A 27,754-nucleotide genomic window follows, 5' to 3' on the forward strand; every position below is an offset into this window, starting at 1 on the left:
TATAAAAGTTATAGTTAAAATAATCTCTTCATTTAAGTAATAAACATATTTGAATTAATGAGTGCAAATAAAAGTAAATTTATCAATTAAATTGTAGATTTCATTTCACTCCTTCTTTGTATCCATACAAAATAGTGATAATTCAATAAAAATAATTCAATTTTATTCATAAAAGTATGCAATCATTTTGTCAATGTTTTGTTATGACGTCACGTTAAACTATCGTCCGTAAACCGACTTTACAGACAACCAATTTTTTTGCTTTCAATCCTGATCCAAGAAATTGAGCAGCATCCTGTGTCACATTTAAGTCACGAGTTAAATTGTTAAGTTTATTTTGAGTAAATAATTTTGGCGCAGAATTTTCTTCGGACTTGTAATAATCAACATTATTGCATTCATTTTCTGAACTGCTCTCCTGTAGCACATTTTCGAGAATGGGAGGTGGAACCGGGGTAGGAAGAGAGAGACAATGTATAACTGATCGTGTGGCCAAAGGAATATTCAGATATTGTATGTCCTCCTCAGTTTTTGCGTTATAACCTCGAATGTTAACCATACAGAAATAACAGCCATTAATTTTATTTTGTGGCTCACTCCAAATCATTGGAATTGCAAAGGACATTAATTTTTTTGCCACATTTTTCCAGTCTCAGTCCCTCAACACATGTATGAAATACCTTGTGCGGTGCCCAGTTTTTGTTTTCTCACCAAGCTTTATGACAAAGTAAGCATAATAGAAAAATCTCACAAAACTACTGATGTCTTGTCTTTGCTTAGCAGTTACACAACTACCACAAATTAACAGAATACGTTTGGGTTATTTAAATACTTACGGGAACTCATTTCTCAAAAAATATAACCCCACACTACAGCACGTAAACAATGAATTACTATTTCCCTCCTAAAGCCCGCTGGGTGTAACAAGTGTTGCCAACTATTCCCTCTTACCAAAATAAAATTTTCCCTACGCAAATTATGTTTAGTAAAAAAATAATTTCTTCATTCTGCAAAAAAAAATAACTGTACGTGATAGGAAAAAATGGATTGTATATCTGGAATCAGCACAAAAAAAAAACTTTAGGAACACCTGAAATCAGAGAATCATAGAAAATCATGTTGCATAATGTAATTATAACTCAGAATATAATAAAGTATAAGGTATTTAGTACCAATAATAAACATACGAAAACTACCAACCAAAAAATTCAAATATGTAATTATATACAAAAAAATATGGGGAAAAAAAATCAAAGAACATTAAAAAAATTACCTTTTAATACATTTATTATTTCAAATCATACCTGTCCTTGGTTCAATCCTTGGTCAATGGAAAAACAGTCTATTATGCTAAAAAATATTTAATTAAATGTGGTGAAATGATCACAAAGTGGCCTAAATTCCCCACTGACCAGCTTCCAGTACACTGCTGTCGTCATATTGACAGCCATCTTAAAAATATGTAACTATTAACCTAAAAATATGTAAAACATTCTAAAACTCATTAAAAATATATACCTATTATCATATATTTATTGATTCAATCAATTTCTGTCCTTGATTCAATCTTTTGTTAGTGCTTAAAGTAATAAAGCTTCAAATTATTTATAAATTCTTTAAATTATTTTTGTAAAATTTTTTGTTAAATTTCACCCTTTTATGAAATTTACCTGTAAAGGGGTTAGGTTTTGATTTATCATGAAAAATCATATCTCCATAGCAAATAAAGCTGGCTGTAAGGAACTGAGCATGAATTACTTATATAATTAATTACTTCGGGTGCTTTACCATTTTCCTAAATTCAAATCCAAATGCAGTGAACCGTGAAAGGTGGAAAGATGTTAGTTTTAATAGTAATAAATCATAATCCACATAAATTACACCAGAGATAAGAACTGAGAAAGAATACATACATTATATTATTTCATAGCAGGTTTTTTTGACCTTTGCCATTTTTCTATATTCAACCGCAAAACGTGTGAAAAGGCAGTCAGTTTGATTTTATTATAAAAGTAATATCTCTGAAGCTTATCAAGCAGGATGTAAGTTATGCAGTATGATTTATAAACATACATAATCTACCATCTCTATTTAATATTTCCTGAAATTCTATTTTTTAAGGGGTGAAAGATTGTGAATATGTTTTTAACATTAATAAATATCTAATAACCAATTCAAACATAATTTAAGATATTTGCAATTATAAATCAACAAACCCTTTGATTACCTTACCTTATAAAACGTTCTCCGAAATACCACATCTTAAATTGTAAAACAGGTGGATTATCAAAAAATATATATAACAGTTATAGAATACACAAAATCAGTATTTGCAAGATAAATTTAAATTCAATATAAATGTAAGTTTAAAATAAATGTTTTTATTTTCACATCTTATAAATGTTTTTAATTTCACATCTATGGCAAATAAAGGGATGAGTTTGGTTTTATTTGGTTAACGAATATTGCCATATTTACTAAATCTGTAGTTTTGAATTTTCACATGGGTATCCCTGTGGGAAAAGAGGAGAGGGGTGACCAATTTGTAAATTTTGGATAAGTATAACTAAGCATAACTCAGAATCAACTAATATGCTAAATAGGTAATAAATTTGATAACTGTACTCTACATTTTAAATAAAGATGAAATTTTTAAAAATATCTTAAATAATGTTTTTGTAATAAGGTGAATTTATTTATTTGTTTAATCTAATCATAGCTATAACATAAATAAACGAAAGTGTAAGCATAAAAGATGGAATAATCTTAAATTACATGAAATACATGCACGTTTCACAATTTTTTAAATTGGCTACCTCATGAAATGGAAAGGAGGTAAGTGTGATTTCATCAAGATAAAATAAAACTTTGAACACACTAAAATGGGAATTATAAAATTAGATATCTATACTCAAATTTAAAAAAAAGGCTTACATATAACCACTTAATAAAATATCATTCTTAAATGGTTTTGTTATGAATGAAATATTTTATACACAGAACAATTTGTGTCTATTTCTTTTGTAAAAATTTTTGGATTTAATAGTTTTCTTAAAATAGTGCAATACTCACAATACCCTGAAATTGTGTGAGCAAGGCCATGGGTTATGAGCTAGTGATAAATAAAATTGTTGAAAATGTCAAAATTAATTTTGTGGAACAGTTTGTAAAAATGTTTAAATAAGGTGAAATTAATAACAAAATGAAATGATTCTTTACTTGCCATCGTGATCATGTATTAGGATTAACAGAAACCAAATAATAACTTTAATCACATTTTCAGTTTACAAAGAAAAATTATCATAGTTTCACCGGTCAGTCGTTACTCCACTCCAAAATATTTTCCTTAATGAAATACCTGCTACAAATCCATGGCTTTATGTATGTGCCCCTAAAAATGGTGTACATTATGTACGTTTTGAAATTATGCATTGCAGGATGTACATTTACAACATATTGTACATTTTGGAAGTGTTAAAAATTGCTTAGAAATGCAAACCAAGCTACACAAAAAATTTGACTACAGGAAATTATTTTTCTAAAACCATTCAATACTATTTCAGTTTAATATTTTCTTTGATGGTGTTTGATATTTCCAGTTTGTTTAGCCTTATTCGATTGCTAAACCAATAACTGAAAATTACTCATAAAACATTTATGAACATTTTGGATTCTAGTAAACGTTTAACGCAATGCCTCTGCAAGTTTACATCATGGCTTGAGGTAAAGGAAGGTATTACTCAAGTTTTTGCTTACATTTTCCTTGCCTGAATGTGCAACTGGCCTTTATGTGATTCACTAAAAATGTCATGTGTGACACAATTTGTTTGAAATATAGATTAAAAATTTCTGTAATTTAACCAGGCCTGTGTGAATTCAGTTTATTTTAGTTAAAATCAAGTATGAATACCAAATCATTCTAGAATACGAATATTGAATTTCAATAGTAAGAGAAAATGGCAGGACCAAAACTTTTTCCCGAGTTTGCAATATGATCTGTGGTGGTGACTGTTAATTGTCGCGATTTGGGGTTATGTTACGAGGGGAAAAAACGTAAATAACGGAATTGATCGTTACCTACATATTTTACCTGCAGTAGGCCTACTAAGTGTACATCAGGCATGTTCCATTATTATGGTTTTTAAATTAGGCTTCTGTGCTCATTGAATATAACTATCTTAAGTACCGGACGTTCATATTACTTAAATTAACTCATGGGTAGCGTTAAAGTGGTTTTTTTTTTTTTAAATTTTTTAGGTCATATTAACTAGCATCGCATGCCCATAATTCATCAAGTAAGTTCTTTGTATTTGTTTTATGCCTTTTTTAATGGAATAATCCAGTGTTTTAGGTTCATTTGTACTAGAAAACAACAATTTGAAAGGAAAAAAAAATTTTAAATAATTTTTTTTTTTCATGTTTCGGATTTGATATTCGACAAATCCTTAAAGGATTTGACTAAGTATTCGGATTCGGCCAAAAATAGGATTCGACCCATCCCTAGTTAAATCCATTGTTTGTTAGAATATTACAGTTTACTTATTTAATTAACAGAAATGAGAAGTTTCCGATACGTAAATTCTCTTTTAAGCACTATTTTAAACGTTATAACCTTGATAAGTTTCAAAGCCGCTGTGTAGCATGTATGAAAATGAAAATGTAGCCACGCACTAGTTGGCATCAAACATGTTTAGTTACGTTGATGTCTGTATAGTGTGTGTGAACTTAGTCTAATATTGATAGCTCACCGACTGCATGTAACGCATGCACTCTGTCTTGTACTGAGTAAACTAAATTTGCTAACCTGCATTCTTTTGCGGTTAGTGTGTACGACTACGATAATAGTGATGGGTATGCTATGTTAGTTCCGCCTTAAGTTTTGGCCACAGTTTTTGTTTTGAATTAAGTTAATAAAAATAGGTTTTTCTTGAATGAATAGTTAATTTTAATTGTTTGGCATGCTTTTGTATAATCTGCTTTTTAATTAAACATTATTTCCATGGAGAAGTTTTGTTTTTATAAAAAAATTAACCTCAACAAAAATTATTTTCTCGCATAACAGTAGCACCCATACTTTTCAATCTTGATTTTAGAATAAAATGTGTGATGATTATGTAAAAGAACAAGGTATTTATGTTTTCTTATTACCAGTGCAAAATCTAATTGAGACAAGAATGTTTGTCAGTGATCATGTTATGATAGAACTAAAATTTCACTGAAAATGAGTAGAGTGGATGAACGTGTGATATGTTACCACTGCATCATGTGCTGCATGAAGATTTACATCATAGGTTAGTTTATTACAATTATGACTATGCTTTTAAAATCATTTGCATATCTACTGTTTTTTATATTAATATTTTTAGTTTTATTTAAATGTTATTTCTAGACAAAAAGTTAGAACTTTATTTTGTTGCATAAAAAGTTAGAACTGTATTTTGTTGCATAAAAACTATCCAATGCAGGTTTTTATTTGCAACATAAGTGTAATGAGAACCCTAACATTTAATTTATTTACATTAATGAACTCGTCTTTTAATAAATGCACGGTTAAAAACTTGGTTAGTAATAAGTATAAGAAACTTCTCAAATTCCTCTGCAAATTAGCTCCATCTTCAACCCTCAAACAATAAGTATTCACAAACTTATGAGGAAAAAAAGGCATTATTTTGACGAGTGCTAACAGCAAGTTGTCACTCCTTGAAAACCCAAATACATTATTCTATTTCACCTGGACCATTGAAAATCAACATGTAGATTCCCGCCTGAAGCAGGGTCTACAGGGATGGAATAGGGCTGACACTCACAGGAGCCAGCTGCCCCATCCGAGGGACAGGCCTGTCGTTCCAGCCAGCCTAAAAAATGTGTGAGGTGAAATGAGATGGGGCATGGAGCAGCAATGGGATGAATTAGTGGGAGAATGGGAGTGCCCTGAGAAAACTCACAGGCCATGATACACATCTGCCATGTTTACCATTAACTGGAAAAATTAGTTCCTCTTACTGATGATTTTGTGTCTAATAAGCTTGTGTATGTTAGATTTGTATACCATCTTGATGCCCATTTTCAAGCTGATCAGATGTGTGGCAGCAGGTGAAATTTGTGTCAAGCTAGTAAAAAAACTAAGACAAGGAACACTAGTAAAAAGGATAAAACTTTTTATTTGCATTATAGATTAACAAATTTTGTATGTACAATGGCGTATGGATGTGTATAACTAAATAGTAATATTTAAGATGGTTATCAGTTTATGTAAAATAAATTCATCAGAAAAATTATTGTTATAAATTGGTAAGTGCACACAAAAGTAGGTTAACTTATTCAGTAAATGATAATTTTTTCAAACATTTTATATAAAATTGTGGGTCATTCACATTTATCTCTTAGAACTTATTCATGCCATGTTACATAAATAAAATTAAATCATGTATAATCAACAAAATAAATGAGAACAAGTTTTGCTTTGTAGATTGCAGATCTGTCTGCTCCCAATCTATTGTTTTGAAACCAGCAGCAATATTTATTTCCAGTAAATTTTAATATTTTATCTAGTATCAATACCATACTCCTTAGCGACGAGGTCAGCTATGACAAGTTTCTGAATGTCAGTAATGCCTGCATACACTTCTGTGATCCTAGCATCTCGATAATGTCTTTCAGCAGGCATGTCTGTCACGTATCCCATTCCTCCCAGAATCTGAATACAGCTGTGGGCTGCAAAGGTTGCTGCTTCTGAAGCAGCTAGTTTTGCCATAGATGATGCCTGAAAAATGTAAAAGTCATTACTTCACAGACACCCCATTTCTATAACTTACTAATTTAACACAAAAATATAAACCACAAATTACAACTGTTAAAATAAATACTTACAAAAAATAATTAAAACTTTGCTCCAAAACTATTATTTTAAAACACAGTATAGGTTTTTAAAATTTTTTCAAGGAAAAAGAAAAAAAAAAGCAGAGAGAACATTTTTAAGTTTTATAGTTTACAGAATTTTTTATATCTTAGAACTAAAGAAACACCTTTAAGAATTTAAACTTAATACAATATTGCTGTTATTCATTATAGTAAACCATTACATATAACTAGCTGCAATGTGGACCAAGGACTATGCCAATCCTATGAGCCAGATGACACCAACACACCAACTCACCCCTTGCCACCCAAGCAAATTTGAATAATGCATCACCACCTTGTGCCGAGGGTGTGAAGTGCAGTAAATGCAGTGCTATATACCCTTAAATATCACAATTGCAATTGCAATTTTTGTTTATTATTTCACAGTGTTATGTTCCCGTCCCCTTTTCAGCAGACCAATAGCTACTTAAATAAAGTGAACATAACTGGAATACGGACATGAGCACACCTGAAAGGTTAATATTTTCCTAAGGGTCTTTTAGTGTTTATTCTTTTACACTGGTGACATGATTTTGCTAAAGATTTAATGGATATTTGTATGGTACAAATGTGCAGAGCTGCAGCCATTGCTCACAGTTTTCTGGCCAGTCCCTCAGCAAAGCCACCCGAGGTCTTCATCTCTTGCATTGCTACTGATCGCTGTCATTCTGGTTCATTAATATTTATAAATTGGTTTCTTGTATCTTATTTAACTAATTAACTAGTAATCTGGTACCCAGAGTTCTCAAATCAACATGACTTGGTCCAGCCACATAGGTGGTCTGGCATTCACATATACAAATTACAAGCCACGAGGCTCTCAATTTTAATATTGCTTTATTTAATATAATAAAATATTATACTGATCCACGCATGCTTGACTCAAATAACCTGGTAGTTACCCTCAAACATGGGCGCAAATCTGTAGGATTTCCAGGGGGGGGGCCCGTGAATTCTGTGGTTTAAAAATTTTGCGCTAGAGGTCAACCGAAACAAGTCTTCTCTGGATGATAAGCTCGTATGTTATACACTTAATTTTTACGTAAGTGATATTAACAATAAAGCAGAGCAACATATGTTTTAGTAATTATTAATTAATGACTATAAGAAATGATCTCTCAAACATATTTGAATAATTTGCTAACCTAAATACATAAAATATCCATGAAAAAATTTATTAAAATAATATACGTTAATATAACGCTGTCCTTCCGTCTGTATGTCCGTCTGCCACCAGGCTGTATCTCATGAACCGTGATAGTTGGACACAAATACTAAAAACATAGTAAAATAAATATTTAAGGAGGCTCCCATGCAACCAACGTGATTTTTTTGTTCGTTTTTGCTCGATATTGAAAACGGCAACAGGTAGACGCTTGAAATATTCACAGAATATTTAGTTATATATTCACTTTAAAATAAATGATTAAATTAAAATAAAACAAATATTTAAGGGGGCTCCCATACAACAAACGTGAAAACAGAATATAATTTCACAAATGATGTATTTCTGTTGCCGCTATAACAAGAAATTCTAAAACAGAATAAAATAAATATTTAAGTGGGGCTACCAATCCCATACAACAGACATTATTTTTTTTTGCCGTTTTTATAGATAATGGTACAGAACCCTTCGTGCGCGAGTTCGACTCGCACTTTGTCGGTTTTTTTTATGCCACATCAGATAATTACTGCGATTCAAATGCTGTTCGTGAAATTCTTTGTTCACAGTTTTTGATGCGCCCTAAAAACCCAAAGCTCCAAAGCTAATAAACGGATAAACATCAAATGAACGAATCATATTAAAACCCTTAAAGACTATTTTATTTAGTAAAGGCATCAACCAGGTAAAAAAGAAAAAAAAAACTTAATGACACAAATGAAAAATCTCGGAGATAGAACTATGAAATTTATCCTACAGCTAATTGAACCACATACATTTCTCGGCTTATTTTTAGTATAATCAGTATTTTGGCAGTGAATATTATTTAGTTAAAATATAGGGCTACCGCTTGATTAGTTATTAAAGAGACGCGTTTGCTTCCTTATTAACTTAAATACGGATGTGTAACGTTTAAATACTTCTTTCTCAATCTTACTTCTGTTTACTCGTGCAGTGTTACAGTTATCAAATAACAAATGTTATAAAGTGATTATCGGCCATGAATTGTGAAAATTATCGTTTGATAATAAAAGGGGAGTGATTTTAAATTCCATATTGACGAGGAAAAAAATTATTCTCTGTATATTCACATGTAACGTACAGAGCAGCTAGCCTTACAGAATGGAGATGAGCTAAAAAAATTCCAGAAAATGGTATATAAGTTTCAGTTCGTAAATAAACTAAATTCTGCTATAATTACTGTTAAAGTATTAAGTTGTTTATTTACTGGAAAAAATAACGTTACATAATCACTTAAATAAAATATATTACCTAAATAACAGTCACTACTTATAAAACAATCAAGCTTACCAGGTGAGAATCAGATTCTGTTTTCCATTTCTTCCGTGTCACGAAATTATCCATGTTGATGTTTGCCAAGAAAGCAGAAGACTGGCGCACACGAGAGCAAAACCACTTTAAAAACAGACTACCTGAAACCTATAATACTGTCGTTTCAGAGGACATGGTAGTGTGGGTAACAATGGGGAGGAAATGCTAACGGAACCCTACCCTAGCTTCGTCCTTTGGAATGAACGGTTTCTAGGAATTAAGGGTTTCAAAGTTCTCACTGGAAAACTCCATACCATGGCTTTCGCAGAAGGGGTAAGGGAAAATAACTACGGAACTCGAAGGTAGGAATGTAAAGCATGTCAAAGTGTCTGTCATCGTTGTAAATAATAATCTGATATATATGTTGTGTACACCATTAACTTGAAAATCACGAAGTGGGGCCCCCCCAAGGAGGGGCCCATTAATTCCAGGGGGGGCCCGGGCCCCCCTGGCCCCCCCGGGATCTACGCCCATGCCCTCAAATAGCCAGGTGTGTGGGACGCCTGCAGAACCCAAAAGTTTTTATCATCAATATTCCATATTTATAGCATGCCTAATGCTCAGAGTGGGTCAGAGCTCTTTTGGAAGGTTAAAGCATAGGGGGTTACAGACAATGTCACACTGTGAGTGAGAGTATGAGATTAAAAGTGACAGAGATCAGCTCTACAGAAAATACTTTAAACCCCTAGCAACAACAGCTGAAACCTTAGAGACACTTTCATCCACTTTTAACATGGATATCATATACAAACACTCAGAATAGGAATTGTGCCACATATTTAGTTTTCATGGCACAAATTTAGGTCTTAAATTTTTTTTAAAGAAAAAATAAACATGTTTATATGTTAGCTTTGGCACTTTAAATTTTTTTTTAGTTTATTCCTTTGGGCATTCCTATATATTTTAATGGGAATTTTTCTGACCTGATAGCATTCTTTCTTGGCATGGATGCCCGGCTGCCTTCAGGCACCCATCAGACTTCACATCCAGACGTTGGTGCTAGCAACACGGCCCAATAAACCACACCTTATCATTCCCAGGGTGCAGTTTCAGAGCCCACTTCCTTGCGTTCCAACATGTAACGTGTCTTGGGTTTCGCCCACGCCCAGCATGTCTCCCCGATAGCACTGCAAGCATCAGCTGTCGCCATGCACTTTCCCATGCCCAGAAACACGCATGACATGCGTTAAGAGAGGAGTTGACACAGCGCATCTGGCCTGGCGCAAACACCGTTCCCACATTGTCTGCAGTACTCCTCCCCCCCTTCTTTGACCCTTTGGGAATGTTCCTAGCCATGAGCTCTCCCCGCCCTTCTGGACCCCTTGCTTCTACTTTAGACAAGCATCCAGCTTATAACCTCCTTCCTAGCCTCATGCCAGTGTCCGTCGCGCTTCTCTGTACGTGATCTGTGGCCAGCCGGAGGAACTAAACATAGCCCCCTTTGTCGTTTTCACCTATCGCCAGCAGGCAGAGCCTCTTTACTGACTCCCTTTTCTTCAGCCTTGTGACTTCTCCTGGAGCTCCGCACGCTCTTTACCAGCACTGCCGACAACTATCTGTCTGCACTGCCACTAGTCCAGACCCTGACCACCTCTTCCCCTACTTTATGTATCATTGGCTACCCCCCTTTTTTATGAGGTCACTAAGAGCACCTTTAACTAGGCAAGGCAATTATCCCTAGCGGTTGTTGCCTTCTGGTGTGTGGACGGCTTCAGAACTCTTTCTCGCTCCACATCTTCGGATATTTCCTCGTCAAGAGCAACTAAAAATTATCAGTTCGGGTTGTAGTCACATCATGGGGGAATGTTATTCCCTTTTTCCCCCTTCTTTTTTTTTAATGTAGTGAGTTAATCATTCCACTTTTTCTATAGTTTCGTCTGTCTTGGTTTTGAGCATGCCATCTCTGCCACCCCGTAATTACTTAGATTCAGTGCTACCTACCATAAATGGTAAGTGAGATCTCCATTTTTTTTTGCAGTCTTTCCATTTATACTTTTGTCTTTTAAGCCTCAAGTTTTCTTTTTGACTCACTAAAAATTTTTTTTTGCATAGTGTGGGTCCAACTTCACTCCCAGTTCATGGGTGGTCCAGCAACCAAAATTCTACATCCTGACATGGACCCCTGTGAGCCCATGATCGCCTAGCCCTGACCGTTTGAGCTCATTTTCCGACTTTCACCACTACACAACGTCCATATTATCTCTGGAGCTGACAAGGAGATAAGTCTCTATCGGATTCTTTTAATGTAAGAATTTAATGGCACCATGGCGGCCATATTTTTTGTAACATTTTTAGCGTAATTTTGTAATGCTATTTTGTAACATTTTACTCTAAATTAATTAACTTCTGTAGTTTGAAGCAGGACTCATGGACATAGGCATGGACACAGAACACAAGCAAAATAAAAAAATCCTGTACGTAATCTACGATCCACGATGACTCTGCAATAGAAGATTGTAGAGGTCAAATTCAATTTTAATTGACACAACTGGGCTCCCCTGGCTATTTTAATACATAAATCCTCTATTTATTTTACTAGGGACGTTCCAAAAGTACATTTTGTAATTTCTTTTCACACAGAAACTTTATTACAAATAAAAAATACATCATGGACTATACACCTTGCACTATTTTTCCACATAGTCACCATCGACATTGAGACATTTATCGTAGCATGCAATCAGTTTGAAGAAACCACTCTGGTAAAACTCAGTGCCCTTCGATGGAAGGAATTGTCGCACAGCCTGCTGCACCTCAGCATTGTTTTAGAAGTGACATCCCAAGAGAGTGGCTTTCAATGGAGGTATAACAGCACGCATTTCCATTGCTGACCATGTTGTCAATACATGTCTGTCTGCGATCATTCTTTGTGCTTAAATAACCTCGGGCACGCCGGTCTGCTGCTACTCTCTCTTCTTCGGGGCTCTGTGCATGCATCATTCCTCCTCCGCTGACGCTACTTCCGTCATTGAACCAGCAACGGGTGTGGATTCTTATGGCGATTGTTTGTTTCACCTGGTGTACCATTTGCTTTTTCAAAAAAATGATGAAACTTACTTTTTAAACGTTCCTCGTACTTTGTCAGGCCAGCACTCTCGTCCAGGTTTTTTTTTGTAGTTGTGTAAATATATAAACTAAGAGGAGTCAAGGCCAACTTGAGCCATACATTTTCATATTCTTCTGGCTCATCTTTAGACTTAGGATAATTTAAATAAATATTTTAAGTATTTTTTTTGTAGCCTGTTACAGCCTATCAAAATTTTATCCCAGTATTGTACTCTCCTACTTAATTTTGTCTCCGGCCGTTTCATCCACGGGCTCCCACATCACTCAGGTCCTGATTAAGCAGTCGCCTCATGTCTCCTCGCTCCTCTGCACATACGCGAGTGGAATTTCACGCCCTTTCAGTGTCCCGCGCACGTCCTTCCACTCGCTACCTTAGCTTCGGTCAGCCCTCTTAGGCACACCCGTAGCTCAAGCTACGGTTGGCCGAAGAAACTTTGGTCAGGTTCGCCGGCACAGGTTACAGTCGGTCCTGACACGCCTCGGGAGTCCTGTAGGCAGCCTTTCCCACTACGCAGCATTACCCCCCCTTCCTTTTTCCCTCTATCCATTCCAGATCCTTCCATCTGGATAAACTACCTCCCGGTCTCTATAACAGACCCCAGGCCGGTGAACGGACAGCTTGCGCCATCTCCGGGCGGCACGGCGAACTAAATTACCTTCTTTTAGGCGTCGGAGCAAGCGCTCTGGCGGCCGCGACCCAACTTAATCTAAGTTCCTTTCCTCCCCGACAGAGCTCGCACCAGTGGGCTCCATAGGGTACAAGCTTTCGCTAGTCCCCCCCCCCCCCCCGGAACTCTCGCAAACGAACACAGAGTCAGTTCCTGTTGTCCCCATCAGAGCACTCTGCTTTGCACCTCTGAGGCCCCTTTAAGTTAGGCAATTAGCCCTCTTCATATCTTTTTTTGGAGGGCGGGGCAAGTACTCCGCCGGGCTTATTCTAGCCAATCAGAGGCCATTTCTCCCACTCCCTAACACTCCGGGCCTCTCGCTCGAACTTAACCACATGTCACCTGGAAGAGAGGGAGATTCTTCCTTCGGCGGTCACCACGATAGCATCTCGCGCCGGAGCTTCATCGCTCCCGCCTTTTACATATTCAGCCGCAGCAACCTATTTAAGAGATGTGATATCTCAAGTTCGGGAGTGTTCCCTAAAGTTTATTTATTTTCTTTTCTGGTTGGCTATTTGCCAAGTAGCAATTTCGTATAATGTCTCGCGACGGTTCACCGCGACCACCCGCGCCGCCTCCCCTCGGGAATTGACTTCACTTCTCTTCACTTCACTCCAACCCCAAATCGGTAAGTGGAAAAGTCAACGTCCTGTTTGACTATTGTTGCCTCCCCGTTATCCTTTTGCCTTAACTTAATTAGTTTACTATTCTTGACCACTGGATTCCCTTTTGGTTCCAGTGGGGTTCAAGACTTGGTTCAGGAAGCGTTTCAAGAATCGGGTGAAGTTTCCTTTCAAGACTTAGTCTGCCAAATTTACACCGACCCTTCGGAGATTGAAGCCCAGAACCTCCTAATTATGCTCCGCCAGTGAACAGTCCGCTATGGAACATGTTGAATATGTACTCCAGCACCAATCAGAACAATTAATGTTAAATTTATTATGGTTATTTTCATAGTCTCATTTATAAAATGTATCATAAAATTGTAATTAATGACTTCAAATGGCCCGGGCCCCCTTTAAAATAATTAATTATTAATTCCAATAATTGTAATTTTTTAATTTAAAAGAACATCAAAATAAGATAATGCAAATTTTAATTAACAATAAAAAGGGTAAACTTTAAGCAAACATATTTGTTTTTCACTTCAAATACGATCCTCCTTCCTAGTTCCCATTGTGAGAACTAATAAAAAATTTTTGTTGCTCCCTTGTGTCCTCTGAGTATACAGCAGTTACTGTTTCACCCACTTGATGCAGCTTCCAGAATTGTCATTACCATGGATAAAGTTTCCTTAACTACACAAGGGGCACAAACTGTGTCAGAATATTTTTATAAAATCAATTTAATCCTACCTGATATCATTTAAATATTTCAATAATAATTACCTAGTATTAAACAAACATAAACAGTTTTATCCTACACACAATATTATTGTAATTAAAGTACCAACTACATACTTTACTTAATTATATTGCAGGTGAATGTGCTTTTTTAGTGAAACATACAGTGAATCTTAATAATTGTTTTGCAAGCTAATGTTAGTATATTCTCATTAAATGTTGAAAGGTGAAGCACACATAATATTATAGCCGATTGCTTATGACGCGTGTGTGGTGACTGGAAACAGTGGGATGCCAATTCGAGGTCCGAGGTTTGCTGCCAAGCTAGTGACATAGCTGGAGCAGTATCACTTGCCTGCTTTTCTGGCTACTAAATGAACACTCAAAAAGGTTGCATTTTCTCTAGAATTATTTTGATTTTGAAAAGCATATTTTGTGTTCATTATTTTGGGTGAATGTATATTGTATATAGTTCTAGTTTTTAAAGATGATTTGATGTGCAGTGCATTATTGAAAAAAAAAAAAAAAACTACGGTCAGACGTATTGTTGCTGAGTATGCAAATACTCTTGTATCAAAAGTGATGTGTTAAGGAGGTTGAAAAAACTGTATCTAAAATATTTAATTGTTAGGAAAATTTTTACTTTGCTTAAGTTAGTGGTTGTACATCAAAAAATTCTTTTCATGTGTGTTTACTGCATCTAGTGTCAGAAATTTTTGCTTATTTTGTATGTTGATATTAAAAACTCACCAAAAATTTACATATGAGGTTTTGTACCTCCAACGATGATACAGTATTCAAATTCAAGTTAGTATATTGTTGAAAAATTAAACAGCATATGACAATCCAGGTTCTGCACGTTGCCAGGTCACTTTCTTTCACTTTTACAATGCAATTTGGTGCAACATTACTTCATTGAAAACTTAATAAAAATATCTTCCAAGCACAACTGGAGTGACACAAAACTGCCACCATGCACTTTGTGTTATAGAGAATACCATTCTTATAAGTTCGACAACACTTGTGCCAGGGGCGTGTGAAGGGAGAATGAGTTAGAGACTCATTGATGCTCGACAACAGAACTAGTTGCGAACATTAAGAGGCGAGTAGTTTCATCGTCAGATACAGCATGGTTCGCGGTAGCTAAAGTAAATTTCATAACAAGTAAATTTAAAGTTAGGCATTTTGTTGGCGTATTAATGTATTGCTTTTAGTGTCTAATAGTTTGTATTCTAATGTTCTTTGAAGTGTATAATTGTGCCTTGCCTTTTGTTGCTGCTACTCTAATAAAGATAATATAAATGATTTTAGAATCTTAATATTGTTTACATTTAGCTTCAAGTCCTTTATTTTATTTAATGTCTTTTGGGCTATAAATATTGAAATTAAGTGAGCATCAGTTTTAACGAGGTATAAATAGTTTTTATTGCAATACTGGTAATTGCAAAGCCTTATAATTGTTTCTTAATTGATGGCAGTACAAATTTTTCTTAAATCCTTAGAACTGTTAAGACTGTTGATATTCTCTTTAATTTTTCTTTTAATGTATGTTTACAGCTACAGCAACCTCAACCATTTGATGTCAGCTAATCAATTCTTAATTATAAATGAATTGTAAACCATCTTGAATTAATGTTGTTTGTGAATAAATGTTTGGCATGAATCACTTGTTAGTTTATTTCCAAACCTGGTTAACCCCTAAAAAGTAGTACAACAATTTTTTTTTGTTATTTAGTGTTAAAATAGGATGGCTTTGTTTACAAGACTAGCTACTACGCATTTTATATTTATATCTGGTTTTATGTAACTTTTCTTTATTACTAAACAGTCCAGGTATACTTCAAGAGTAATGTCCGGGGGTATGTAGACAGTACTGAGAGTTAAGGTATTAGTAGGAATTGTTTTTATTTTAGCAAGACGGCTTCAACAGCGGGAAAGTCACGGACATAATTAGGTTGAATTGATATAAATTTAAATTTATTAATGGCTGAAAGAACACTACCACCTCTTTTCTTCTTAGTTACTTGAGCTTTAATATTGTTTCTAAAAACAAGATATTAATCAGTGAAGTAGTGAGAGGTTATACTGTTACATTAAACCAAGTCTCAGTCAGACAAATGACATCATAGTGGGAGCTTGCGATAATATCAAAGAAGTCAATAGATTCAGTTCTCATCCTCTCACATTCTGATAATAAATTCCCAACTCCTTAGGTTTTGGCTTCACTGGAATTGATTATAGTGCTCCTCCAGGCACCATGGTAGATGTCGATGTTGAGGCACATGCACTAGCAGTTTAAAGTTTAGGGAAGGCCTAATAGAATTGTTGGGCTCTTCAGTGGTTGTTACATTGCTAAGAATCTGCTCAGAGTGAAGCTTACTGTAAAAGGGGCTTATCATACATTTGATTAGCTAGAAACAATGTCATTGATTCTACTAAAGTCATCTTTGAGTACAGACACATGGAAAGATACGTATAAATTGTATTTAGTCCTAAGTTTGGTCACTTTGACTTGTAGTAGCTTGGCTTCTGGGTTGTAGCCGTGTCCTTGGCGATAAATTTACCGAGGTTTCCGTCGATATTGCAGTCGCCATCATCAGGGAGCAATTACCTACTGAAAGCCTGCGAAAATTATTCACTTTGACTTGTGACAGGTTGAGTTCATTTGAAATATAGTCAATGATTTCTTGTTCTTGAACTAATAGATAAAATCTGGTGACAAAGACAGAATTAGTTTTTATAAAAGTGGGTTTGGAGATAGTTTTAAAAGTATATGTATTCCTGATACCCATTTTCATTGTTTTTTTCCTTTTTTTTTTCTTCCTGGATCACGTTTGGTTTCAGAGTTTACATTATTTCAAGGCTTGTGCACACGTTGCACCAGGATGAAGCAGTCGCCATCAACATGCTGGTTGTTGTTGACTTTGTTCTTGACACTGCGTAATTTTCACTGAATAGAGTATAAAGTAGGTCTATGGTTAGAGTACAGTAACCAGAGCCACCCTGAGACTCAGTACTGACTGCTACCTTGTTTATTGGAGAGTACTGTTGGATTCCTGTAATTTTTGTACCAGATTTTTTAGGTGGAGACCTAAACATGTTCAAGTAATCATCTTTATCAAAATAAATAAAAGTGACATTCTGTGATAATCGATAGCCTGGAAATTCTGGTTGTTCAAAGAATGAAGAATTAATGCTGTTAAGAAACTCCGAAGATTGGAGTCTCCAAGTTAGATACTCTAACTGTGGAGGATTTACTCAAACTAGTGAAATCCCTCTGTGAGAAGGTAGATGACCTGAGACAAACAAGAGCTACTAAATTATGTTCAGGAAAAAACACATTTATCATAGATGTACTATAACCTTAAAGGAATATTTTTTTAATTTTTGTGCTAGTGTTCATTTTATATTATATTAAATTGGATATTTAGTTTTATTAGCTATGATGTAACCAAATTTGTTAGCTATACAGTAAAACCGTGTTAAGACATTTTTCAAGGGACTGGATGCTCAAAACTTTTTAACAGGGAAAACTTTTTAAAAGATAAATACCTACATAGTTAAATTTCAGTTGCTACATAAAAACAAATCTTACTCTAATAACATACTGTATTAACTAAACAATTACACTTACCTATTATTGTCAGCTTGCTGGAAAAGCTATACAAGTATATAAGTAAACTGAATTATTTAAAATGAATTTAATTCAATAAACACAATAAAAAACTATCAATCAAAACAACACTAGCAAAAAAAACAGTAACATTTACTGTTTTGAAAAATACTGTGTCAGAGTTGTTTTAACATATTTTCAGACTGATGGATCACAAAATTGTCCAGTTTCCACAAGCTCTTTCTCACACTATCTGGAACATTTTTTGTATATACCAAACTTCCTTTTTTTACACTTTGACGAAACACCAGTAGCCAAAAAATGGTCCCACTTCATCGTGATTCCGTTCAAAGTAGACAGTGGTATCCAAGTTTTTTTGCCATACTCATTCTTGGTATCAAAGGATTGGCATCAACTTCCAATATTATTTTCAGTGTTTCTTCAAATTTTTAACAACACTAAACGTTTATTATAGGTCCTCAAATAAATATCGCAAACTAAAACCCCTAATTTGCTGTTTATCAATTATTGTTTACTGAGCACGATACAAGCTGTGCGCACTGCTCACAAAAAATAAAAAAAAACACAAAAGGTCAACAATATTAACTGGTGGTAATCTGGTTTTCTGTGTATTCGTCACATGGTATAACTCGAATAGGGAAAATGGAATAGCCTCTCAGTCTATATGAATGCAAGCAAATGACTGATTGCAAAATTCACTTGTAACAGCATGCGGCGTGTGGCACAGGTTTTGATGGTTGTGTGCATTTATCATTCGTCAGATTTTATGCCTTGAATGGGGAAAATGGCATGCAGATGGAACAGCCTCTCAGTCTATAAAAATGCAAGCAGATGATTGGTCAAAAAATACACTTGAAATAGCGTGCGGCATGCGGCAAAGGTTTTGATGGCTTCCTTCCGACAATTCTCCTGGTAACCCATGTTAAATGTGTCACATTCACTGCGGAAGTTGTCCTGTTCAGCGCTCAAAAATGGCATAAGTGATGCTGTTCATAGGCATGAAATGCAGTTTTTCAACTAAGCTCCTTTCAACTTGCTAGTCAAACAGATAATTCCCGATGGTTCTGAAAAATTCACTGGTTTTTCACAGATTTCCCAGCACCTTAAAACTCACAGCCAATTCATGGTTTCCAGATTTTTCCGGTTAGGTGGCAACCCTGCTTTAGTATGTACTCAAATAAACTACAAGAATGACAATACCTTTGTAAATCTTACTCCACTGTCTTGCAGGGCCGCAGCTCTCCATGTAAGAAGTCGTGCTGATTCAAGCCTGCATGCTATGTCGGCTATTCTTTGCTAAAAACATAAATATAACGCAAGATTAATAGACCCCCAAAGAGCATCACCAAATGATACAGTACACCTAAAAATAAAACTGAACAGAAATGTTACAAAGAGATTTTTAAAACACAAAACTACAAGAGACATGATGAAAATTTCTTATAATCTTTGTGCTTAAGGAAAATGCAAGGAGGGTCTCCTATGAGGTCGTAACAGATTTGTAACAAACAGAAAAAAAAACTTTTTAAAAAGTAATATAGCTACTACCAGACCTATCACAAATAGTAATAAAATAATTTATTAAATAGTTGCTAAGTTGGGCATATAGTTGGTGTCCAGTCCCATTTGGAATAACACTTTGTCATTTTTCAAATAACACATCTTCACTGCTCCTTAGGTTCTCCAGCCTAGTTTTATCACTCCTTCCAGCCACAAGCATGCTACAGGTTGTAACAATGAAGAACCCCTGCCTTCCAGACTTTTCTAAGAATTTTTAAGATAGTCATGTTTTCTACAATTACAGCCAATTCTATAATTCAAAGCCGTAGTGCCAACGTTAAATAGTATATATTTAATTTGCAAAGGTTTTATATTTGTTTTTGGAGATATTTCAGAATTTTGTTAATAAACAGTAATTTAGGTAAATTTTTAACCTTTTATTAAATCGCCAATATGGATTGTCTTAAACGTGGTTTGCTTTTAATTATTTTATATGGATACTATACCAATATAGTCATTTAATGTCAGCTGTTATTTTTTATGGTGCATTTGGGTAGTTTTTCAGTCTCAGAAAGAAAGAAAGACAGGGAGCGTGACAATCCGGTGCCTACATGAAAGCTGTAGTTATTTCCTCAGTTTTAATGAGAAAATCCCACACAAAGGTGGATGATTGCACAGCTAGGAAATTGTGGCGCGTAGCATGTACGTAGCATGCTATTTTCAACAGCTAATTAGGATGCACCATGCCCTGGCATGATGTGTTGCTCCATAACCTCATGGGAAAATGATTCTATTTGTTAACCTATGGGAGCTGATCTTGAAGCAGTGTATTTGTGTATTTCCTTATAAGGTAATGTTTGTTGTGATTGGTCCGTTGGCCTACGAGGCTGCCTCCCTCCATGGCCGGTCCCTACTACAATATCCTTGTTCTCTAATGACCTTGCTATTAATGGGACATCAAGCCCAACTTTAAAAAAAAATCATTAATTACCTATAGGTTCCTCAAATACTCTCTGCTTGTCCAAAGAAACTGACAGTGAGTACCATGATGACCAAATTTTCTTTTTAACTACATCATTGTAAAATTTTCATCCTTAATGGCTCTACTTTCTCTATGAAAAAAAAAAAAATGAAAAATTTTACCTAAACAAACATAATTTAAACATTTCGAATATAAATTACTGTTCCTACCCAAAGTGGAAAAGGAATATGAATAAATAACTACCTGAACAGACTGCATTTTGATAATCGGTACACCAAAAGCTATCCTTTTCCCAGCATAGTCTACAGCACAATCAAGAGCTGCTTGAGCAATACCCAATGCTTGTGATGAAATCCCAATACGAGCACCATCTGAAACAAATATTTAGTTACGGCATAAAATATTTATCTTCAACACATTACAGGGTGCATTAACTTTGTACGGTTAAAAATATAGAAATGATTTTTTCTTTAGTGAATACTACGGGAGGTACAAGCACCTGTTAATCATATTTGATGCGCTCAGTGCCAAAGGAACCTATTTGCCAGTTCTTTGATGTGTTACTTAAGTTACTTTGGTGCTGAGTGCCTCATTTATAATTGGATTATTTAAAAATGTTAACTTCTTGCAACCAAACATCAAATTTTATAACTTTTGTTTATTGAAAGAATGTTTCAAAATTTATAAAACTTTGTAAAGTAAAATGACATCTTTTAATGTGTGATTTAGGAAAATTGTTAATTGTTAATTTTTCTTTATGAAGTAAGTAACCTACTTATTTGCACACATAACTTGACAAAAACAAATATTTTTGGAACCATTTAAGTAAATTATTTTGGATGAAATTTAATGTCTAATTTAAAGCGTGTGTTGCCTAATTTTGAGATATTTGTTATGGTTCGTATGCAAACCCATTTTGAAATCCATCTTCAAAGCTTATTTCCTCACTCAAGTTTTCTCTGGCAAAGAAACAAATTAGGCTGAAAACCTATCAGGCACTAGTAAACACTTTTCAATTTAATCATAATGTTAATTAGCAAAAAACTTATCTGAAAACTTTTAAGACATCAAAATATGTTCTTTTTTCCTGATTTTTACAAACCACACTTTCTATTGAAAAAGGATTATATAAATTTTTTCTTAACTGCAGGCAAAATAAGGTGTTTCTCTACCACCTACCACCACCAACAACCACCATAGACCTATAGATTAAGAATCTTCTTTTTTTTTCAAATAAAATATAAAAAAAAGTTGATTTCATTTAAGTTATTCTCATTTATGAAATGTAATTTAATGTAATTTTCAGATGCCTATAGCTTCTTCATGTATACCAAAGACAACATAAAATTTTCAACTCCATTTCTCAAAACCAAATTAACATATTTTATGCTAACTCACAAGGCATAAAAATGCATTTTCATATTTCTGATCATAAGTTTCATGCTTTACCTAATACTGTCATTGCAAGTTTAAATCCTTCTCCAATATTTCCCAAAACATTATTTTTTGGCACCTTCACATCTTCCAAAATCAAATTGCAAGTCGATGATGCACGGATCCCCATTTTTTCTTCTTTCTTCCCAAGAGACAAACCTGTAACCACATAAAAAAACAATAACTTTACCATGCAAACCAAAATGTAATGGGGAATTATAAATGCCAACAAAAATTATAGCAATTTTTTTTAACTATATTGGGATTCAAAATATTCTTACCTTCACTAGGCATGGGCACAAGAAAGGCGGTAATGCCTTTATGTTTTTTCTTCCTGTCAATATTGGCAAAGACAATAGCAGCTGAAGATTCACATCCACTTGTTACCCACGCTTTGGTGCCATTAAGAATCCATACATCTCCATCTAAGTTAGCTGTTGCTAGCAATGAACCAGCATCACTACCACTACCTACAAATTACAATACAAACATTTTGCAAAACTTTAATGCATTTTATTTCCTCTTTCAATATTCAAGCAACAGTCAACTATACCTGGTTCGCTCAGGGCAAAACAACCTATCTTGCTGCCATCTAAATATCCAGGTAAAAATATTTCCTTCTGTTGTTTGGTGCCAAACTTCTCTAGTACATTCACGTACAGAGCATTATGGACACTCACTATGGTTCCTGTGCCGCCGCAGCCCCTTCAAACACAGTGCACAAATATTAACAGGTAAGAATTGTGACAGTCACCTGTGAAAGATAGATAGTAGATAATATTGTGAAGGATACATGTTTAATGAACAATTACAAAGAATATGAAGTCATAATAATGTTTTCATTTTATTATCATCCATTTCATTGAAATATCCCCCCCCTCCCTTTCCTATTACGAATCAACATAACATTGTAAAGTTTTTGATGAACATCATCATAAAATCAAATATTTTGAAGAGAAATCAGCATTTCAGTGGAAATTAAAAACATTTCAGTAAAATAATGAATATTAGGACCATATCAAAAAAAAATTTCAAAAAATTTTATTATCTCAAATTTGTTTAAGTTATTACCTAAATATTATTTTCACATAATTTACCAGTTAAACTAGCAACTCTAAAAAAAACAAGTGCATATTTTTTTTATTTAATTTAATGATTTGTTTAGTGCCTACCAATCATCAATGTGACTAAAATAGGCAGACAGTGGACATACACACGCCATACCTAAATAACCTTAAGACATGCGTTACAAACCATCCCACACACTAAACAGAATATTAGGTTTAGTTGAAAACACCATAATATAAACACAGATATACAAAAATACATTACACTGAAGGATAGACTCAGTAGTTAAACTAAATCATAGTCACAATATCTAAAAATAAATCTGAATTGTTTATATATATATATATATATACATATATGGAGCACCCAGTTTCGTCTGGTATGTGGCTCTGGTGTTTTTTAGGGTCTGGTACATTTTACGTTCAGGGCTAGAAGTTGGATCTTTGTTCAGATGTACATATTTGCCCGAGTTAATCAGGTTGGTAATTTTATCATCATAGTCTGTTCAGTCTAGTACGACTGGCCTGGCCCTTGTCAGCGGGAAGGATGAAAATGTCAGAATCTACTTTTAGTGTTTTGATGGCTTTAAGTTCGTCAGAGGAAATATTTGGTTTTGGTGACCAGGCGGATGTAATGGCAGTCCGAACTGTCCACTGAAACTCCTCCTGTTCCGACTGCTGGCAGTTTTAATATGGCACTTTCTACAGAAGAAACTATGTATAAAATAGGGATTCTATCAGGAGCAATACTGAAACTGAGCCCTTTCTCTAAAACAGATTTTTCACATTCTGAAAGAATTCTTCTGGATGTATTTATGACTATATTTTTTAAATTTGGTGTTGGATGTGCATTTTAGTCTGTTGATCACCTAGCAGAGTGGCAAGTTTTTGTTTTTGGTAGTCTTTGCATTTGTGATTTCTTCATTACTAGATTCAAGATAGATTGGTAAATACTACTGAAATCTTTGGTCCTAAATAGTGACTGGATTTCCAGTTGAAGTTCAGAAATTTCATTGGAAAGCTATGTTTTGTAACAATGGTGAAAAGCTATTCTTTCATTTAAAAGCTTGAAACTGGATTTTCTGTGATTTTCAACGCCTGTTTGCTGTTAACAGGACACTTAACAGTTTCCATGATAAACAATGCAAAACTGCAATGGCCAATGTCCAAAAAACTTCATTAAATCAAAATTTCCCAGTGCATTATTCATTTAATGAACGTACTAAATATATGCCAAAATTTCACTGTATTAATAATTTTTCTGTGACAATTCCAGACTTCAGGGTTAACACTTTTGACTACAAAATACAAGTTGGAGATATAAGGATTCGGCCACATTCACAAATTTTCAAGTAAAACTATTTACATTTATAAAGGCAGCAATGTAGACAACAGCGTGAATTTTCAGTTTTTTTTTATTTTGCTTTGGCATCATTGTATAGTTTTTATACTGAATCTAACCTTATTTCCCTTGATAATACTCTTTGTATTCAGTAAATGTTCAAAATTTATTTATTTATTTATTTATAAGTATTTTCAATTAAAATTAAAACATTATCATCATTGGGTTGTACATTGTGCTGACGAACATTTTTAATGGACAACATTATTTATTTAAAACATTGAATAACCGGTTTATGAACCTTTTAGGTTAGATTAATTTAAAGATAAAATATTTTTTATAGCTGTCCTAAACTAAAACATTCTTTTGTAATAATTGTTTTAAATATTCACAGTTTTTTGGCCACCGTCCCTTTCCTGTGATGTTGGATAAGTTTGTCCATTATGTTTTTTTTTTTACTTCCGTATTTGAACTATCCAAAAGCTAATTAATACACCAGTCCATTAAAGAATTTTTTTACGAGTAAAAAATATGGCTTGAAACAAAGCAGAACTCCTTTAATTTTATTTAAGTACACATAATTTTTGTAAAATAATGGCCAGAAAATAATATGATTGTCATTTCTTTAGAATGCGGTGATACTATAAATGTTAGTACTAGTGCACTTGGAGTAAAGTAATGATTAAACATGTTTCTGTCAGTAAAATACATAACTTCAAGCATTGTATTCAGAAATGATCAATCTTTTAAGTTTGTAACTATGAGGGCGTACGGTGTTGTAGTGAAAATTATCGGTGAAAATTAGTGGGCGCCACCACGTGAGTGGGCACGTGGACCCGGCTGGAGACCCTAACCTAGGGCGTTACGTGGCCCGTGTGTGGCGAGATATTAGCCCTCTAGATGTTACACGCAGCTCTCGGCCCTACCTAAGCTCGCTCTCAGCGTCGGGCACGCTTCTAATACGCAGTGGGTTCTCAGGGCGTCCCACACGCCGCCGGCCAGGTTGGGATCCCACGTGGCCCCCCGAACACAAAAACACGTAACACAGTTAATTGGTTTATTCTACTCACGATATACGTCCGTACATGCTCCTTCACTGATACAACTGAGAAAACGCCCGAGGCACGAATCAGATTAGGTGAGGAGGCGAACCACGCACGTGGCCGCCCCAAGTCGTTACTTATTACACTGATGTTATAAAAACTCCGAGGAGTGAATATTTAATACTTATACAGTCTCTCCGACCGAGAGAGGCCCCGATGATGAAAAAGTGATTTGAATAAATTAAGCTATAGAATTACTACTCAGTGAATCAACGGTGATGTCCTCGGGGTGTCGGCAGAGACGTCCGCTCTCGGCCGGCTGTAGAAGGAGACTGGGATGAGCTCATGGTTTGCAGGTGGCAACATGGCGCCCTTCGCGCCGAACACAATTACCGTTACAACATTCTGCGATTCCGTGCCCCGGCGAAAGTTAAGTAAATCATAGATTAACATTAAAAAATATATAAAAACTACTGGCAATTTAAAGTACATTAATATTTACGCAGTTATTGAGAATTTATATAAAACATTCCTACCCTCGTCCAAGTCCGTGCCTATTCGGGTCCGCCCGGGCAACGTCTATAGTTTTTTAAGTAACGTAATATTTAAATTAAAGAAATACATGAGTAAACTGCAACAAAACACTGGGGCAAAAGAATGAAAGAAAAAGGGTTACAATATTAATTAACACATTTAGGGGTGCGTTCCGGGCGTCGCATCCGGTGGGCATGTAGGCGGCGTCAGCGTCGGCATCGCGCGCGTCTGTCTCACCCGGGCAGGTACAACCGGCTGTGCCTCGAAGCCAGGCGGGCACAGAGGGGCGAACCCTGGTGGCGGGGCGGCGCTCAGGCGTCTCGGCGTCAGCGCCCTGGACATCGTGTCGCAAAGCGTCCTGTTTGCGACTGCGCACTCGGGTGGCGGTGACGACGACATGATGACGTCGAAGCCAGGTGGTGGCGACAAGGTGACACGAAGCGTCGGCGTCGAGTCTGGAGGCGTCCGTGGCGAGTCGTGTGGCGGAGACGATGCGGGTTTCGCCGGAAATGACCTTGGTGGCGTCGGGGCGGCGGTTCGGTGCGGTGGCGAGGTCATTCCGAGGTCGGGAGGTGTCTCCGACATGAGGCGGGTGCTGGACGGCGTCGCAGACTGCGGCGGGACGGTCGTTGTCGTGCGTCGCTCGGTTGGCCTCGGCGAGTCAGGCGTCATCACAGTCGGGATGAGTGGCGTCAGGTCGGCGAAACGAGGTCTTGCTGGCGATGATGCGTTTGGACCAGTGTCGGGAGACGTCAGGTCGACGAGAGGTGCTGGGGTTGGCGGCTCCAGGACAGGAGGTGGCGGGAGCGGAATTGTCGGCGTCGGAACGGCGAGCGTCGGAGTCGGAATAAGTGGCGTCGAGTCGACGAAACGTGGTCATGCGGGTGATTGAGTCATCGGACTTGTGTCGGGAGACGTCAAGTCGATGAGCTTCGGCTTCGGCACGGCGGGCGTCGGCGTCGGGACGACAGGCGTCGGCGTCGGGACGACGGGCGTCGGCGTCGGGACGGTAGTCGTCGGTAACGTAACACGTGACGGTGCGGGTGACGTCAGGACGTACTTTCGTGGTGCTGGTGTCGGCGTCGTGCGTGAGGAGTCGGCTCGATGCTGCGGTGACGTTCCGGCAACGGGCGGGTCCTTGGCACGTGCTGCGTCGGCGTTTTCGGCGTGGTTGGCTTCGGCGTGAGAGGCTTCGGCGTGGTTGGCGTCGGCGTCGGCGTGGTCGGGGTCGGCATGAGCGGCGTCGTTGGCGTCGGCGTGAGCGACGTCGGCGTCGGCGAGGTCGGCGTCGGCATGAGCGGCGTCGGCGTGGTTGGCGTCGGCGTTTCGGGAAGCGTCGAGGCGTGTCGTGGAGAATTTTCCGGCGTCTCTGCCTCGTACTGCGCCTGGGTGGCTAGGTAGGCGGTGCATCGTGCGCACGTGAAGGTGAAAAACTTGCGCAGTATGGTCCTTTCACGCTCGCCGATACAGCCACGATGCCACAGGCCGGCACATTCCTGGCAGCGGTATCCCTCGCTACTACCTCCGGGACACGACCTAGCTCCACATTTCGTCACGCCGTGTATGCGGTATTCCGTACAGTAGCCACACTCGTATCCGGCGGCGGTCCTGCCATGCAAATCCCAACTCGGGCAGGGTAAGTAACACCCGATACATTCGTCTGCGTACATATTTACCCACGTGGTACTCTTCACACGAACAGTCCTCACGTCCACGTTCTCACGAACTACTCACGAATCCACATCAG

The 27,754-nt window shown here is 36.5% G+C and overlaps 1 protein-coding gene across 3 annotated transcripts in view; it reads right to left on the bottom strand.

Moving 5' to 3' along the window:
- Positions 1–6,139: 6,139 nt before the first annotated feature.
- The window catches only part of LOC134529576 (short-chain specific acyl-CoA dehydrogenase, mitochondrial-like), a 65,206-nt gene continuing 43,591 nt past the window's right edge, over positions 6,140–27,754 (bottom strand). For all 3 annotated transcript variants that reach the window (XM_063363804.1, XM_063363807.1, XM_063363806.1), the window contains 6 exons: positions 22,575–22,726; positions 22,303–22,491; positions 22,037–22,180; positions 20,831–20,958; positions 19,306–19,401; positions 6,140–6,763 (listed from right to left, as the gene is read on the bottom strand). In XM_063363804.1, coding sequence (XP_063219874.1) covers positions 6,545–6,763; positions 19,306–19,401; positions 20,831–20,958; positions 22,037–22,180; positions 22,303–22,491; positions 22,575–22,726 — 928 coding nt within the window. In that variant the 3' untranslated portion in view covers positions 6,140–6,544. The remainder of the gene's footprint in view (positions 6,764–19,305; positions 19,402–20,830; positions 20,959–22,036; positions 22,181–22,302; positions 22,492–22,574; positions 22,727–27,754) is intronic.

This window comes from Bacillus rossius, chromosome 2, assembly GCF_032445375.1.
Source record: "Bacillus rossius redtenbacheri isolate Brsri chromosome 2, Brsri_v3, whole genome shotgun sequence".
Lineage (NCBI taxonomy): Eukaryota > Metazoa > Arthropoda > Insecta > Phasmatodea > Bacillidae > Bacillus > Bacillus rossius.